Raw genomic sequence first — 18,809 nt, 5'->3', positions numbered from 1 at the left:
ACCCTTATGGTTACAGGTTCAGACGTTTTACAACGGTGTGAACCCCTTAACAAGGCAACTAATCCACGCAGCCGCCGGTGGAACATTAAACAATAAAAAACCTGAAGAGGCTTATGAATTTATTGAAGAGATGTCACTGAATAACTATCAGTGGCAAGTCATGAGAACAAAGCCAACAAAAGCAGCTAGTGTTTTCAACCTCGACGCAGTCACTATGCCATCAAACCAGGTAGAACTTTTGAATAAAAAGATTGATGCTTTATATGGTTCTACTCAGGTATATCTAGTAATGAGGTGTGATTCAAATGGAGGAATGCACAACCCAGATTATCCACCCTTCAACCCCGGCACCGAGGAGGAACTTTAACCCGGCACCGAGGAGGAACAAGTTCAATATATGGGTAATAATAATTCTAGATCTCAAAATAACCCATACAGTAACACTTATAATGCAGGTTGGAGGAACCATCCTAACTTCTCGTGGAGTGGCCAAGGAAATCAAAGGCCATAACATCCCCCAGGCTTTCAACAACCACCTTACCAGTAGGAAAAGAAGCCGAACCTTGAGGAGATGCTAACGAAATTCATAGCGGTATTTGAAACACGTTTTCAAAACACCGAGACAACTCTTAAAAATCAGCAAGCATCAATTTAAGAGCTCAAAAATCAAATAGGGAAGTTGACAAAGATGATTTCTGAACGACCACAAGGTAGTTTGCCGAGTAATACTGAAACTAACCCTAGGGAGCAACTTAATGCAATAACTGTTCGAGATGAAGAAGCATTAGTTGAACATAAACCAGAACCGAGGTAAGGAATTGCAGTAAGTAAAGGTAAGGGTCAGGTGGACCACAGTGAGCAAAAATCGATAAATAGAGAATACAAACCTCGTGTGCCATACCCCAGTGCAATAAGGAAAGACCACATGGACGAACAATTTGGTAAATTCCTTAAATTATTAAAGAAATTACATATTAACTTACCGTTTATTGAAGCTCTTTTGCAGATGCCGAACGCAGTTAAATTTTTAAAGAAGCTTTTAGCAAATAAAGGGAGGTTGGATGAAGCGTCATATGTGGAGTTAAGCGCAGTTTGCTCAGCCATTCTACAGAATAAGCTACCCAACAAATTGAAAGATCCAAGGAGTTTTACGATTCCTTGTTTAATTGGTAGTTTAAATGTTAATAATGCATTGGCTGATTTAGGGGGCGAGCATTAATGTCATGCCCTATAAAACATTTAAACAACTAGGTCTTGGGAAACCCAAACAAACTAGGATGAGCATTCAATTAGCAGATAAAACCATTAGATTTCCTAGAGGTATTATTGAAGACGTACTTGTAAAAATCAAGAAATTTATATTCCCAATTGATTTTGTTGTTTTGGATATGGAAGAGGAAAGTGACGTACCTTTGATTTTAGGACGACCCTTTTTAGCAATTACTAGAACTATCATTGATGTTGGTACAGGTGAACTCATACTTCGTATGGGTGATGAAACAATCACTCTTCAAGCTCGTAATTCGAGTAACACATCGAATATTGAGGGTGGTTGTATAAATAATACTACTAATACTAATCATGTGGTGCAACCTTCTTTGCAGGAAATACGTTCGAAGAGCATAAATGAGCCATGTTCAAGTAACAACAAAGAACCCAGATATGAAGAACAAAGGCTACAAATCGAGGAACTAGACGAATGGCGCACACAAAAATCGAGAACACACGATAAACCAAAACCATGCCATGACGGACTCAATGTTTTATCAAATTAACTTAAGGTTGAAGACAAAGTACTATTAGATGTAGTGGACCCTCGTATTGCCACTTCTGAACCTAATGGAGTAATCCCTTTTACGGTTCTTAACATTTTCTCATACGGTACAGTCGAGGTAACTCATTCCAAATTCGGCACTTTTAAGGTAAATAGTACTCGTCTAAAACCTTATTTTGATAAGACTGATAGCAAGAATGAGGAGTGTAAACTCCTCAAACCACCATTACCATGCAACGGAGAGGTAAGTCGAGCTTAGACTCTAAATAAGTGCATCTCGGGAGGCAACCTGAGCACTAACACCACTGACTAGATCATTGTTGCTACTTTTTTTTAATGTTTTTGTGCAAGTACAGTGGTCCATACGACCTGGACACACGAGCGTGTCCTTGGCCTTGTGGAAACAGGGGTACAAAATCCCCAAATATCAAGCCACACGGTTGTTAACCCGATCCACACAACCGTACGACATGGCCGTGTGAAGCACATAGCCTGGACACAAGGGCGTGTCCCAGGGCGTGTCCCAGGCCGTGTGAAAATTGGAGCTAAACTTTCAAATTTAAAACAAGTCAGGGAGCCATACGGGCATAGCACACGGCTGTGTGTTCAGACATACGGACGTGTAGGATACCACACGAGCGTGGGAGAAGCAAAAAACATCGCACACGGTCGTACGATACGACCATGTGAACCACACGGCTGGGACATATGGGCATGTCCCTAGGCCGTGTGATGATTGGGCATCCAATTTTCAAATAAACACAGTCTAAATTCGAGCCACACGGGCGTGTAACATGGCTGTGTGGCCTAACACAGGGCCTTAACACAACCGTGCCCTTATTTTAAACCCTAACCCCTCTTTTCTTCTAATTTTTGTCTTTCTCTCCTATTTTTCAACCTCTAGCCGCTGACCCTCCCACCAAACCTCACCCCAACCACCGATGCCATCTCTTCCTCCTTTTGCAAGCCTGACCACCTCTCTCTTCCCCCTCTTCCACCCATCTTGCTTACAAACCAGCCCCCAACACCCCAGCCCTGACTCACCCCCTCTCTTTCCAGGCCCTCGCCCATCGTTGCCAGTAGCAAACCACACCCCACGCACCCACCCAAACCGCCGACCACCACTCCGACCACCAACCACCGATCTTCCCTTTTTTTTTACCATCAAATTTCTTTACATTATTATTAGTTTTGTTTTCATTTTTTTATTCTATTTTTATTTTTTTTACTCTTTTTACTTTTAATTATTATTATTATTACTAGTATTATTATTAGGCTTATTTTTTATATTATTTATTTACTTCATCCTTGCTTGATGTTTATTGATTTATTCTTCTTCTTAATCTGTGCATCTAATTTAGTTTAGTTCATTGTCGCTAATATTTCCTATTCTTAAGTTAGTTTTAAACATTATTAGTATTTCATATTTGTTGCCTTACGGTCATAGTCTTTTGGATGTTGGTTATAGTCTGCTTGATTATTTAATTATCTATATATATTTCGTTACCCTAATTCCATCTACTTGATTGAGCTAAACTTAGGTGCTTTTTTTTTCTTCGTTCGCCTATCATATAGATTCGTCCAACTTGATTCATTAGATTACTTTTGTGTAGGTACATTATGACGAACAATCGTGGCAAATCTGCCGTCCTCGCTTCGAAAAAGCAAAAGGGGCCTGGCTCGAATTCCTCAGCAAACACATCTGCTGAGGCTCGCCATCTCTGTCTCTGATTTTCGGCAAGACCCCATGAGGATTTATACCAGTTACACCGAGTTCGACCCCTCAGTTTGGGCTGATCCATTGATTGGGCCGCTTTGGAACAGATCCGATTCGTCGATAACATACGTGATGTTATCGCTACCACTCCATGGGACTAATTTTTTGCTACCATCAAGCCCACCTAAACGGAGCTCACCTTGGATTTTAGTGCTACCTTTTTGGCCCACTAGGTCATGGCGGTCCATGATGAGCCCAACACTATTTCTTTCCACCTCGGTGGCTTGATGCGGCATATGAGCGTCCCAAAATTCGGCACTGCTATAGGCCTTTATACAGAGGAGTTCATGTCTTCCGAGAACTTCCTCCAACTTCATCGACACATTCATCATTCTCTTTCGTGCTGCTGGACCGATCTCACTGGTAGCTAGACTACATATGATGCGAGTTGCTCAAAGGCGACTTCTCTCCCTCCAGTTTTACAGTACATCCATGCCCTCCTAGCTCACACTTTGACCGGTCGAAGAGAGAGCTCCAGTGTCGTCAGCACTCACGACACCTACTTCCTTTGGAGCATGGCCTACAGCCATATTATCGATTTGGCATACTTCGTCGCACTATCATTATGCCATCAGATTGAACGACATAAGAGAGGCCCCCTTTGTTTAGGCCCTTACGTGACTCGCATCGCTCTATACTTCGGTCTACTTGACATACCAGAGTAGACCTCAACGATTACCCTAGCCAGCCATATGTCCTCTCAGGGCATCTCGAGTATGACATGCATAAGGATGATTGAGCGATGACATGGAGTGGATCCTCCTCAATACCTTTTTTGCATTCTGACGCCCAGGATGATGATGAGGACATTACTGATGATGTCCCTCCCCTTCACAACGATCCACTACAGCCTCCACCATCGAGTCACCTCCACGCTCCCTCCACTGTGAGCTTTCGAAGAGTGTCATTTGAGGAGTTTACTAATTTTCGTCAGTACTGTTCTCGGAGATTCGACGAGACTTTGCGATAGATTCGCGAGCACCTAATTATCACTCATCCAGCACCATCGGCTCATGACACCGACGATGAGGACCTTTGAGTCCATTTATTTATTTTATTTTTATTTTTATTTTTATTTTTATTTTTATCTTTCTTTTATTTATTTCTAAAGACTTATGTTTTTATATTTTGAACTACGTTTATCTTAATGGTTATTATCAAGTATGCCTTAATTCCTTTCCATAGTTGTGTTTATTTTCTTATTAGTAACTCAGAACCATGCCTTTCATTGGTCATATCTACAAATCCAACCTTCGCTATTCCAAGGATTTCATCCAAATATTTAGGGCAATTTCACCCCTCTCCCTCTCTTTTGATATTATCTTTATATTGCTATTATATATCTTTGTACATTGAGGACAATATACATCTTAAGTGTGAGGAGATTATTTATGTGACTATCAGAAAAACCTAAAATTTTTATCTTGTTCTCAAATAATTTTCTCAAATCATTATTGGAGTAAATTTTGATTGATTTATGATTTTCATTGATATGTTTTGAATTAAATCATAGGTAATTGTGCATTGATTGCTTAAACTTTAAGACATTAGCGAATCGAGTATGATACGTTGAAACTTTTGAAAATTAAAATTGCTAGGTTGTTTCCCTAAATTGAAGTATTATCTTGAAGTTTTGAATTTACAGGTTTGACATCAAATACCCATAATTTTCGTGAGATTTTGAGCCTTATAAGAGCATATATCTTTCTTGCTCACTAATTTTATTGGTTATGAGTGTGTCAATATTGATTGGTTATTCTAGAACTTGCATCGATTATACATGTCAAGATCACACCTTTGATTTAATATACTAAAATGACAAAGGCACTTAGGTTTTAACCCATTTACCCCATAAAAAGCCTACCCACATAATTGACCCTTAATGAACCCCTTTGGGCCTTAACTATTTCTTTCTTAATTTTCCCTTTAATAATAACCCAAAAATAACCCTTTTTTATTCATTAAGAATTTTTCTCATTTTTATTGACTCCCATTTTATCGAGATTTAATTTGATTTATTACCTAGCTAGGTTCGTTCTTTTTAGTCCCTGAATTATTTCTTATTATTTGTTCTTATTCAAAAGAAACCAATATACATTCAGATTACATAAAAAGAGCTCGGATAAGTTATCATATTAAGAAGAAAAGCTCCCTTCATTAGTTTTGATTAATGTTGATTCTGGCACTTGGTTGTAATTCAGTGATCACCTTTGTTTTTCAGTTAGGTAATTTATCAATTTAATCTCGATTCTAACCATCTTTTTCAACCTGTTTCCACACCTTTAACCCAAGGCCTCATTGCAACCTTTCAAAGACCTTTTGATTGGTGTATCATCTCAATTATAGTGGTGGAGATTTGATTTTCATGAAAGCTTATGGTAATAACTTTTCATGTTTGACTAATGAGTGCTTAATTATTGAACCTTAAACACATTGAGTGATTTGAGTGAACCTTTTAGTGAGGATGTTAAACATTGTTAATTTGGAATCAAAGATAATTACTTAGATAAAGTGGGATGCCTATAATTTTATGATTAAAATGATCAACTTTGACTATTTGAACTTTAATGTTCTTTTAGTTAAATTTTCAATGTATGATTACTTGTGAATTATTTTGAAACATTTTTTATGAGAATTATAAGTTGAGAAGAATTTATTTTGATTATGAGTTGAGGATTTTGCTTGAGGACAAGCAAATGCTTAAGTACAGAGATATTTGATAAACCGTAATTTATACATTTTTTTTACCCCATGCTTGGTATATTTATGAATGATTTTTCCTTGGTTTTAGTGAATTTGATGCTCCTAATCCTTTAAATTCATGTTTTATACTTAGGAAAGCTTAGGATAGCAAAAAAGAATGAGAAACGGGCCAAAAACGGACAAATTGGGCTTAAATTAGTGTTTCACACGGCCTAGGAATTTCCACAAGGGTAATCCACACGTCCGTGTGAGGCACACGGGAAGACCACATGCCCGTGTGTCATGGCTGTGTCAACATTAATCCAAGTCAGAATTGCACACGGTTTGAAGCACTTGCACACGGACGTGGCACACGATCGTGTCCCTGTCGAGCCCAAGTCCAATTCTACTTGGAAAAGGGCACTTTTGAGGGTTATGAAGCATTCTAAAGCCTATATAAACACCCTAGAGGAGGATTAAAAGGGACACACAGAGTTAGAGGCAGAAAATAATCACGAATAGTCATCGGAATTACCTCGGAGCCAGGATCTACATCAAGACTGAAGATTTCCATCCAATTTCCTAGATGTTCTTGGGTTTCTTTATGTTTTGTTGTTTTCCAAACTTTGAGATGTTTTCCATTATTATTATGAACTAAACTCCCTAAATACCTAAGGGAGATGAACCCTATGACGAATCTTATTATGCTTTGATTTATATGATAAATACTTGTTCTTATTCTTAATTATAAGTTTTAATTCTTGCTTTAATATTTCAGGATATTAATCCAGGTTTTTAATGTACTTATTCAGTGGATCAAAACTCCCTGTTTAAGATTAGATCATTTATAATTAAGCAGAGTTGAATGCAATCCTAGAGATAGGACGACATAAATCTGCCAGATTAGAGTGAAATCTAATAAGGGGATCCACAGATCGAGTTAATGCGACAATAGGGGTTATAATTAGAAAGAGATTTCAATTAATCAACCTAGAGTCAGTTGTTCTTAGTCTCGAGAGAGATATTAACATAAATTAGGGATTTCTACGGAATAAGTCAAGTGAATAAATCGTCTAAGTCAAAGGTAATAAGTGAGTCTAGGTGGATTCTTTCTTGGGTATTGTCTTCTTAATTGGTTTTCCTAAAGTATTTTCCAACTTTCGCCTCTGTCGTGATCTTAGATAAATTAGAAAATTAATTTAGTTTAAAAACACCCTTAAATTCTTAGGCTAGATAAAAAAAAGAGTAACTACTAATACTTTTAGTCCTAGTGGAATTCCGGTTTCACCATAACTATACTACTGTTCGATAGGTCTCTTTCTTTAAGTCGAATTATTAGTTAGTTTCACAACCATCATGAATCATTAATGAGTTCTCTAACTTATCAATGGAAAAATCATCGAGGTCTTTTGATTCCTCAATTGAGCAGACAATAAAATTAAATTTTGGCAACAAGGATCGTAAATTTTTTTCAATGACAGCAACATCTCCAAGTTGTTCTCCATGAGTACGCATTCTATTGACGATTGTCATTATTTTGGAAAAATAATCTGAAATAGTCTCTCCTGGTTTTATACACAAATTCTCAAATTCCCCTCGTAACGTTTGAAGCAGTGCACACTTTGCCCTTACATTACCTTGATATTTCCTTTTCATTGAGTCCCAAATATGTTTTGCCATATCCTTGCAAAGAATCGTTTTAAGGATTGAACGATCAATTGCTTGGAACAAATAATTTTTGGCCTTCAAATATTTCAGCTTTTGTGCATCAATCTCCGTCTTTTGTACATCTATCAAACTGGTTCCAGCTTTTAGCTCTTGGATTCTATCCTCAACGACAGACCAATATTCTTTTGACCTTAAAAAATTCTCTATCAACATGCTTCAATGATCATATTGACCATCAAAGCGAGGAATAACAGGTTGAACAAATCTATCAGAATCACTCGGATGTTGCGACATCGTATTTGGAACACAACACAAAACACTCTAAACCTAACTCGGATACCACTGATAACAAAATTTAAAAGAGTACTTAACACAAGAGAGGAAAATAGCCAGAATCAATTCACTGTTATTAACTTCAACAATTATGCCTTTATATAGGCTTACAGAGAACTAAATTATGGAAGTAAGATTCTCCACTAACAAATTAACGAAAATAGAAAAATCCCATAAAGATTAAAAAAACTTAGTTGACTAATAAACTTGCTAAAAATAGGAGTCTAACCATAACATTTAATTAAAAAAATAGAAACGTGGTGTTATTAATTTTCCATCAAATGGCATTACACATAAAAGCAAGTTTAGCACAAAACTTCTAATAGTAGAAGCATGATGTTCAAAGTTTCAAACATAAAAGTTATCCAACTTTTATGCAAGGATGAATTTGTGCCATTCAACTAATTGATTCTGAGTACTTTCACTACCGTCATATGTTGACAGGAAGAGAAAAACAAACAACAATGAGACCTCAAAAAAGTTGTACTAATTTGATTCAACTGAATGAGAAAATTGACGTTTCAAGCAAATATAATAACAGGAAAAATAGTGGTAGTATAAAAGGTTTCAGTGATAAGCCAACATAAGTTTTTCCATACCTTTAGTATTTTCTTACTCCCTATACCTATTTCACTTCCAAGAATAAGGTTAATATAGGCTGGTGACATATGCATGCATATAAGAAATGGATTTAGATATCAGAAACATTTGCTAAACCTGGTGCGACATTGTAACCTTGCATAATTAATCACACTATACTACTGCAGGGAGCAGAAACTCCATTGCTACTAGATTCAGCCACTCTCTAATCATTATTACAACCCCTACAACCTAGAGGCCAAGCCATTACAAGCCATTACAAACTCAAATTATTGTAAGAAGAAAGAAATTAAGAAGTTACTACTAGACCAATACAAAGGAACAATTTTATGAAGATTTAAAGAAAATGAAAGAGAAGCACATGCTTCCTGAAATATATCGATCATTTTCTTTAAATCTAAACTATAATTATGCTATTAACCAAAAGAACAATAAAACTTGTTATTCGTTCTTGGAGGACTATCTACAGATTATTTCACAAACCAAGAAAAAAAACCTAGATTCAATTTCCCAAAGAAAGGATCAATAAAAATGGAACCTTTATACTTTCAAGCAGCCAAAGAAAGAAATAGGTAGAATAGATAAACAAGAAAGATGTTGAAACATCCAGAAACCAAATCCAAAGAAGAATGTACCTTGAGTGGCTAAGAAGGGTAGATGCAAAGTAAAGATAAGAAGAAAAAAAAAAGAAAAAAGACAAAGAGAAGGAGAAGGAGATAAGTAAATACCCTACGGCTGGCCGTTAAATGACAACAAGGACCAGGTTAAGTGCCAAGTCACTTTTTCGTTACTTCTGTAACAAAAAATGGTTAGTAGGACTGATTTGTCATTTTTCAAAAGTTGAGTGACTGAATTGAAATCAAAGTAACTGTTTTGTCAATTGTATCAAAGTTGAGTGACTGTTGATGGAATTTATCCATTTAGTTATTAATTTTTTTAATCAAAATAAATTAAATTCAAGGTAATTAATTTGTGCAATTTTTTTCAATTCCAATCCCCTAAATTTGAAAAGGGGTTTGAATTTGATGTATCGGAAGTCGGGCTTGACAACCTTAAAAATGACAAAATGCAACAAAATCCTAACATTTTGATAATCATCGACAACTAATATAGGAAAGATTATAAGCATTCACTTTGATATCTCTAAGTACTATTAATTTGTTTTTAATATGGTCAAACTCAGTTGTACATTCCAATTGGTTTAAAAGGGGTAAAAGTATTATAGAGTTTTTTATAGTAGGAGTTATATTGTATTTTGCCTCCTCAACGCAAAGTTAGACAAATTAATCTTTTACGCATTAATAATTGGTCTTTGTATGTCATGTTGACATATATGTTGCACGTCATGTGTCATTGTTCAATTTTCTCGTCGGGCACATCAGTTTTTAACATTTTAAATAGATGGTTTTTAAAAGAAATGACTAATTTGCTCTTTGATCTAATGTATAGGGATTAATTTGTCAATTTTCTAAGTAGAAATGACAATATAATTTGACTCCTAATACAAGGACTTCTGTTGTAGTTTTACCTTAAATTGGTGGAGATGCTAACGCTTGACCTGTACCTTAAGCTATTAAGCTGAGTTTCAACCTTATTGGCAATTAATTTGTATTCACTGAACTATCTAATATATTAAATATACAAACTTTGGATTGAATCAATCATCCTCTTCTGCATTGAAAACGTATTTAGATAGTTTTAAACATAAGAAGTATATTATATATATATATATATCTGCTCGCGCGCACCTTCTGCGAAGAATCCTAGTTAGCTTATTATGTTTCTTTCAATAATTTAATTTACCTTAAAAGCCTTCAAATGAAATTATAATCCAGACTCTTAACCATCAGATGCTCTTGACCGCTTCGTTGAGGCGATATTACTATGTTTTTTCTACACATATATTTCTTGTGTCATGCTCACTGCTCAAAATTATTGGTTGTACAAGGAAAACACACGAACTAGATTTCATCTTCTTTAGAATACTTTATACGAAATTTCCTGTTTGAGTTTTGCATTTTTTATGTATTTATATTCAACAAACTAGATTTTTTCTTCTTGTTTTCTCAGACCCCAAGGAAGGAGGAGGAGGAGGAGGAACAAAGTAATAATCATCAGCCTAGTCCCATGTCAAATTTACTTCAGTTTCTTTGTTTATTTGTTGTTTGTTTTAGGGTGGGGGTGAAGTCGGAGAGTGGTGGTGGAATGATGGAAAGCATTGCAGAAACGAAGAAGGTGGTGCATGATGGAGAAATCCTTGATGTGAATTCACCAGTTGGATCGGTGGCAAATGCATGCATTCCCATGGCAATCTCAGATTTCTATGCTGCTCATCCTAACTTCAGAACCAGATTGTCTCCCCACCATAGAAACTCCGAAGATGCTCTTGCTGTTGCTTTTACAGGTTGTTTATTACTTTTTAGGGTGAGAAAAAAAAATTCATGATTTAAATTACATTTTAATCACTAAATTTTAATTTGTTACAAATCAATTTATAACATCAGTTATTAAATTATTAACTCTCAAATTAAATTATCATTTTAAATAAAAATTTTAAGTTAAATTTCACATCTAATCTTTATATTTTTTCTTTTTAAGTAATTTAATTGTTTCTTTTAACTTTAATTTTCATTTTCCTTTTATTTCTTTATTTTTCTTTACAAAATATTTGAGAAGCAAAGAAGATAAACTTAATTTTTTTATTAAAATCAATATATTTTCAATTATACATAAATTATAGTAAATTATTCAAACCCAATCAATAACATTAAACCCAAATATGTTTTTTAAAACTAAAAACCAAAACAAAATTCATTTCATCTAAGAATTAATATTTTAAAGAAAGCAAAATTTTATTTACTGTGCTCCCTCATTCTTACTCTTTCACCTGTATAACTTAAATAAGTTTGAATAGAACTAGGAAACTCAAACATCAGTAACAACTCAACATCTTCAACCTTTGTTGGTTTTTAGTAAGAGTATTCAAATGGTTAATTTGATTAATACCCAAATAAATTGTTATTAAATAAATTAACTAAAATATTAAATTTCTTAACCGTTAATAGAATTAAAAAAATTACCGTTAATAGAATTAAAATAATTTTTTAAACTCTTTAACCGAACTGAATTGATGCCTAGTTAATAAAATATCACAATAACACTAATCACAATGTTCTTTTTCTCTATTTTTAACTCAAAGAAGTTCAAAAGAAAGAAAGAAAAAACAAAAACATGATAGAAAAATAAATTAAAAACATAATGACCGGGGAGTGATTTGTGATGATATTGAAATGAGAATGAAATGGAAAAAAAAAAGGGAAAAGGTGTTGTGAAATATTTTATTTTTCATAATACTTTTCTTTTGACCCATTCAGTTTATATATTGTATTGGGTTTATATATAATATATTGGTTTTGGACTTATAAATATAAAAGATATATAATATTATTAATTTCGGTTAATTAATTATCTACTGATAATTAAAATTAAAAAAAATTATTAATCAATTTTTAATTAAATTAGTTTTTATGAATAATCGATAATTTTACTAATTCGATTTGATTAACTAATTCAATTAAAACCGAAAATGCGCACCCCTAGACTTGGATTGTCACCAATGAGAAAAAAAAACTTATCTCTAATTACAAGGGTTGGGTTACAGAAGTGGGACCATAAAAAAGAAAGGACAAGATAATGGGAATTGGTCTAAGATAAAAAGATATTTTTATCTATGTACTTTTAATTCAAGTATAATTATTTTTAACTTTTATTGATCATCTATATCCATATGAATTGTAGCTCTAGAGTTGATTGATAATGAAGAAGTTGACACCATCATCGGCCCTCAGAAGATGATACATGCTAGATTTGTGATAAATGTCGGCCAAAAGGCTTAAGTTCCCGTTGTTTCATTTTTAGCTACAAGTCTCTCACTCTCTACTAGCCAAAACCCTTTCCTTGTTCGAACAACCCTAGATGATAGCTCACAAGCGAAAGGCATCACTGCCATCATTCGAGCATACAAATGGCACGAAGTAATCCTCATTTACGAAGACACTGAATATGGAAGTGGTTTAATCCCCTACCTAGCAGATGAATTTCAACAGTTTGACATTCGGGTGAGTTCTAGGTTTTCCATCTCCCCAAACTCTTGCAAATTGAGCATATTAAAAACGCTCAATAGGGTAATGGCAATGCAGACGAGGGTGATTGTGGTGCACATGAGTTCTTCCTTAGGGTCTAAAATCTTTTTGCTTGCAAAAGAAACAACCATGATTAGTGATGGATATGCATGGATCATCACTGATGGATTATCTACTTTGTTAGATCCCATGGGAGCTAAGGTCATTGGTTCAATGCAAGGTGTTTTGGGTATAAGGCCACACATACCGCAGTCTAAAAGACTTGAAAATTTTAAAAAGAGATGGAAAAGTGAGATTCATTCTAGTTCTACCAAATTAAACATTTTTGGGTATTGGGCGTATAATACTGTTTGGGCACTAGCTAAGGCTGTTGAAATGGTTCCACAGGAGAGCTCCAGTGTCAATGGAGAAAATCATCACAAAAATACATGTCAGTTTCCTGTTATAAAAGTCTCAAAAATAGGCAAAATGATCCTAAAACGGTTACTAAAAACCAAATTTAAAGGCCTCAGTGGAGATTTTAGTTTGGTTAGAGGACAGTTGCGATCTTCAGCTTTTGAAATCATCAAGGTGATAGATAACAAGGAAAAATTTATTAGATATTGGACCTTTGAGAATGGATTGAGTAGGAAACTAGGTAAAGCTAAAAAAGGGAAATCAATGTCCAAATATGAACTTAAGCCACCTATATGGCCAGGAAACACAAAAGACATACCCAGAGGTTGGACAACACCTGTTGGTGGTAATAAGTTAAGGATCGGGGTCCCTGATAAACCTAGCTTTGAAGCATATTTGAAAGTGGAACAGGATTCTTACACCAAGGAGTCCACTATAACAGGGTTCTCTTATGATGTCTTCGAGGAGGCATTAGCGTTATTACCTTTTGCAGTTCCCCACAAGCTGATTCCTTTCCCTATTGGTTCTAATGCAGGAACATACAATAAGCTTCTTTACCATGTCAAAAACCAAGTACTTGGCTAGAATTAGATAGAGATTTTTCTTCATATTATTTCCATTTATTTTGACACTAATCAATAGCATATTCTTTGTGGTGGTATAGAAAATCGATGCTGCTGTGGGAGATATAACAATTCTTGCAAATAGTCTCAGTATGTAGATTTTACATTGCCTTACTTGCAATCAGATGTGTCAATGGTTGTGAAAATCAAAGATGATGAGAGAAAAAATATGTGGATATTCTTCAAGCCGCTAAGTTGGGATCTTTGGTTAACAACTAGAGTAGCCTTCGTTTGTAGAGGTTTAGTTGTATGGATTTTGGAACACCGTATTAACAACGAGTTTAGAGATTCCACACATCAAGAAGGAGGAACAGTTTTTTGGTTTTCCTTTTCAATTCTAGTGTTTTCTCATAGTAAGTAACATTTCTTCTATCTAGTTTTGAATAAATTCAAGTTTCTTCTTTATCAAGTAAGCTAACTTAAATGTGTAGCTTGGTTTCAAGGGAGAAGACAATAAACAACTTGTCAAAATTTGTGCTAATTATATGGATATTTGTAGTACTCATCCTCACCCAAAGTTACACTGCAAGTTTGGCCTCGATGCTAACAGTACAACGTTTGCAATCGATAATCATAGACATCAATGAGCTTAAAAAGATTAGTGATTTTGTAGGGTATGAAACTGGTTCCTTTGTGAAAGACCTTTTGGTAAAACGATTGAACTTCGACGAGCCTAAGTTGGTAAAACAATTCAACTTCGACGAGTCTAAGTTGAGGGACTATGGTACCGCTGAGAAGTTTGACAAAGCATTATCAAAGGGAAGCCAAAATGGTGGTGTTGGTGAAATTTTTGGAGCACGACATAGCGTGAAGCTTTTGCTTGCCAAGTATTGCAACAAATATATGATAGTAGGACCAACGTACTGATAAACCGTAATCTATACATATTTTTACCCTATGCTTGGCATATTTATGAATGATTTTTCCTTGTTTTTAGTGAATTTGATGCTCCTAATCCTTTAATTTCATGTTTTATACTCAGGAGAGCTTAGGATAGCAAAAAGAGCGGGAAACGGGCCACAAACAGATAAATTGGGCTTAAAACAGTGTTTCACACGGCCTAGGAACTTCCACACGGGCAATCCACACGCCCGTGTGAGGCACACAGGAAGACCACACACCTGTATGTCATGGCCGTGTCAACATTAATCCAAGTCACAATTGCACACAGTTTGAAGCACTTGCACACGGCCGTGTCCCTGTCGGGCCCAAGTCTAATTCTACTCGGAAAAGGGCACTTTGGAGGGTTCTGAAGCATTCTAAAGCCCATATAAACACCCTAGAAGAGGATTAAAAGGGACACACAGAGTTGGAGGCAAAAAATACTTGCGAATAGCCATCGGAATCACCTCGGAGCTAGGATCTACATCAAGACTGAAGATTTCCATCCAATTTCCTAGAAGTTCTTCGGTTTCTTTCTATTTTGTTGTTTTCCAAACTTTGAGATGTTTTCCATTATTATTATGAACTAAACTCCCTAAATACCTAAGGGAGATGAACCCTATGATGAATCTTATTATGCTTTGATTTATATGAGAAATACTTGTTCTTATTCTTAATTATGAGTTTTAATTCTTGCTTTAATATTTCAAGATATTAATCCAGGATTTAGATGTGCTTATTCAGTGCAGCAAAAGTCTCTGTTTAAGAGTAGATCATTCATAATTAAGCGGAGTTGAATGCAATCCTAGAGATAGGACGACATAAATCTGTCGAATTAGAGTCAAATCTAATAAGGGGATCTACCGATCGAGTTAATGCGAAAATAGGGGTTTTAATTAGAAAGAGATTTCAATTAATCAACCTAGAGTCATTTATTCTTAGTCTCGAGAGAGATATTATCATAAATTAGGGATTTTTAACGAATAAATCAAGTGAATAAATCGTCTAAGTCAAAGGTAATAAGTGAGTCTAGGTGGATTCTTTCTTGGGTATTGTCTTCTCAATTGGTTTGCCTAAAGTATTTTTCAACTTTCGCCTCTATCGTTATCTTAGATAAATTAGAAAATTAGTTTAGTTTAAAAACACCATTAAATTCTTAGGCTAGATAATAAAAAGAGAGTAACTACTAGTACTTTTAGTCCTCGTGGATACGATATTCCGGTCTCACCATAACTATACTACTGTTCGATAGGTGCACTTTCCTTAAGTCGAATTATTAGTTAGTTTCACGACCATCAAGTTTTTTGCACCGTTGTCGGGGACTAAGATGTTAGGAACACTTAATTTTTATTACTTTAGCTATTTTTATTTTTATTTTTATTGCAATTTAATTTTTTTTATTTACTAAATTTTCTTTTCTTTACTTCTGATAGGTTTTTATAGTTTATGACTAGAAGAAACCCGTCGGGACCATTACTTTTTGATAGTGAGATCGAAAGCACAGTTCGCAGAAACCGAAGAGAAAAGCCTAAGATATATAGAGGAAGAGCGAGAGGATGATATTCACACCACAACCGAGGAGATGGCTGAAAATTAGGAAAATCCGCTACCTCCTACGATTGCTACTGATCTAGTAAATCAGAATCCTACTCCTCGTATGTATGATTATGCTAAACCTAATTTAACAGGAACTAAATTGAGTATAGTTAGACCTGCTGTTGCTGCAAACAATTTTGAACTGAAACCTAAGACAATTCAAATGATACAACAGTTTGTTAGTTTGATGGTTTGCAGGACGAGGATCCAAACACTCATTTAGCGAATTTTCTAGAACTCTGCGACACATTTAAAATCAATGGCAGCTCTGATTATGCCATTCAGCTTCGGTTATCCCCCTTTTCATTAAAGAATAAGGCTAAATAGTGGTTGAACTCGTTACCACGAGAGCAATCACTACTTGGGAATAAGTGACCGAAAAATTTTTATTTAAATATTTTCCGTCGGCTAAAACGGCTAAATTGAGGAATGATATTTCTTCTTTTGTGCAGATGGATCTAGAAACTCTTTATGATGCATGGGAGAGATACAAGGACCTATTGAGAAGGTTCTCTCACCATGGGTTACTTTTATGGTTACAGGTTCAGACTTTTTACAACAGTGTGAACCTCTCAACAAGGCAACTTATCGATGCAACTGCCGGTGGAACTTTAAACAACAAAACACCTGAAGAGGCTTATGAATTTATTGAAGAGATGTCACTGAATAACTATTAGTTGCAAGTCATGAGAACAAAGCCGAAAAAAGCAACTAGTGTTTTCAATCTCGACGCGGTCACTATGCTATCAAACTAGGTAGAACATTTAAATAAAAAGATTGATGGTTTACATGGTTCTACTCAGGTACATCCATTAATGAGGTGTGACTCAAATGGAAGAATGCACAACCCAGATTATCCCCCCTTCAACCCTGTCACCGAGGAGGAACAAGTCTACTATTTGGGTAATAACTCTAAACCTCAAAATAACCCGTATAGTAACACTTATAATGTGGGTTGGAGGAACCATCCCAATTTCTCGTGGGGTGGTCAAGGAAATCAAAGGCCATAACATCCTCCAGGTTTTCAACAACCACTTTACCAGTAGGAAAAGAAACTGAACCTTGAGGAGATGCTGATGAAATTCATAGCGATATCTGAAACACATTTTCGAAACACCGAGACAACTCTTAAAAATTAGCAAGCATCGATTCAAGGGCTCAAGAATCAAATAGGCCAGTTGGAAAAGATGATTTCCGAACGACCACAAGGTAGCTTCCGATTAATACTGAAAATAACCCAAGGGAGCAGCTTAATGCAATTACTGTTCGAGATGAAGAAGGGTTAGTTGAACCTGAACCAGAACCGAAACACAGATTTGTGGTAAGTAAAGGTAAAGATGAGGTGGACCACAGTGAGAAAAAATCTATAAGTAGAGAATATGAACCTCATGTACCATATCCCAATGCGACATGGAAAGACCACACAGACGAACAATTTGGTAAATTCCTTAAATTGTTAAAGAAATTACATATTAACTTACCGTTTATTGAAGCTCTTTCGTAGATACCAAACGCAGTTAAATTTTTAAAGGAGCTTTTAGTAAATAAGAGGAAGTTGGATGATACGTCGCATGTGGAGTTAAGCACAGTTTGTTCAGCCATTCTATAGAATAAGCTACCCAACAAATTGAAAGATCCAGGGAGTTTTACGATTCCTTGTTTAATTGGTAGTTTAGATGTTGATAATGCATTGGCTGATTTAGGGGCGAGCATTAATGTCATGTCCTATAAAATGTTTAAACAACTAGGACTTAGGAAACCCAAAAAAACTAGGATGAGCATTCAGTTAGCAGATAAAACCATTCAATTTCCTAGGGGTATCATTGAAGACGTACTTGTCAAAATCGATAAATTTATATTACCAATTGATTTTGTTGTTCTAGACATGGAAGAGGATAATGACATGCCTTTGATTTTAGGACGACCCTTTTTAGCAACTGCTAGAACTATTATTGATGTTGGTACAGGTGAACTCACACTTCGTGTGGGTGATGTAACAATCACTCTTCAAGCTCGTAATTCAAGTAACACATCGAATATTGAGGGTGGTTGTATAAATTATGCTACTAATACTGATCATGTGGTACAACCTTCTTTGCAGGAAACACGTTCGAAGAGCATAAATGAGTCATGTTCAAGTAACAACAAAGAACCCATCTATGAAGAGCAAAGGCTACAGATCGAGGAACTAGACGAATGGTAGACACAGAAATCGAGAACATACGATAAACCAAAACCACGCCATGATGGACTCAATGTTTTATCAAATCAATTTAAGGTTGGAGACAAAGTACTATTAGATGTAGTAGACCCTCATATTGCCACTTCTGAACTTA

The 18,809-nt window shown here is 35.4% G+C and overlaps 1 protein-coding gene and 1 non-coding gene across 2 annotated transcripts; one reads left to right on the top strand and one right to left on the bottom strand.

The window, feature by feature from the left end:
* Window positions 1-4,293: 4,293 nt before the first annotated feature.
* On the top strand, window positions 4,294-14,862 carry LOC121228100 (glutamate receptor 2.6-like). The gene is made up of 7 exons (XM_041111241.1): window positions 4,294-4,437; window positions 10,905-10,963; window positions 11,009-11,238; window positions 12,753-12,952; window positions 13,034-13,945; window positions 14,037-14,085; window positions 14,495-14,862. Exons 1-7 carry the CDS (start codon window positions 4,294-4,296, stop codon window positions 14,860-14,862), a joined length of 1,962 nt encoding a protein of 653 aa, XP_040967175.1.
* A 2,030-nt stretch (window positions 14,863-16,892) lies between these two features.
* LOC121228395 (small nucleolar RNA R71) lies at window positions 16,893-16,999 on the bottom strand. Its single transcript, XR_005925971.1, has one exon. It is a non-coding gene; the product is annotated as a small nucleolar RNA R71 (small nucleolar RNA).
* Between the last annotated feature and the right edge of the window lie 1,810 nt (window positions 17,000-18,809).

The sequence above is a fragment of the Gossypium hirsutum genome, chromosome A04, assembly GCF_007990345.1.
Source record: "Gossypium hirsutum isolate 1008001.06 chromosome A04, Gossypium_hirsutum_v2.1, whole genome shotgun sequence".
Classification (NCBI taxonomy): domain Eukaryota; kingdom Viridiplantae; phylum Streptophyta; class Magnoliopsida; order Malvales; family Malvaceae; genus Gossypium; species Gossypium hirsutum.
Note: the sequence above shows the minus strand (reverse complement) of the source record. Positions and strands in the feature narration are given on the sequence as shown.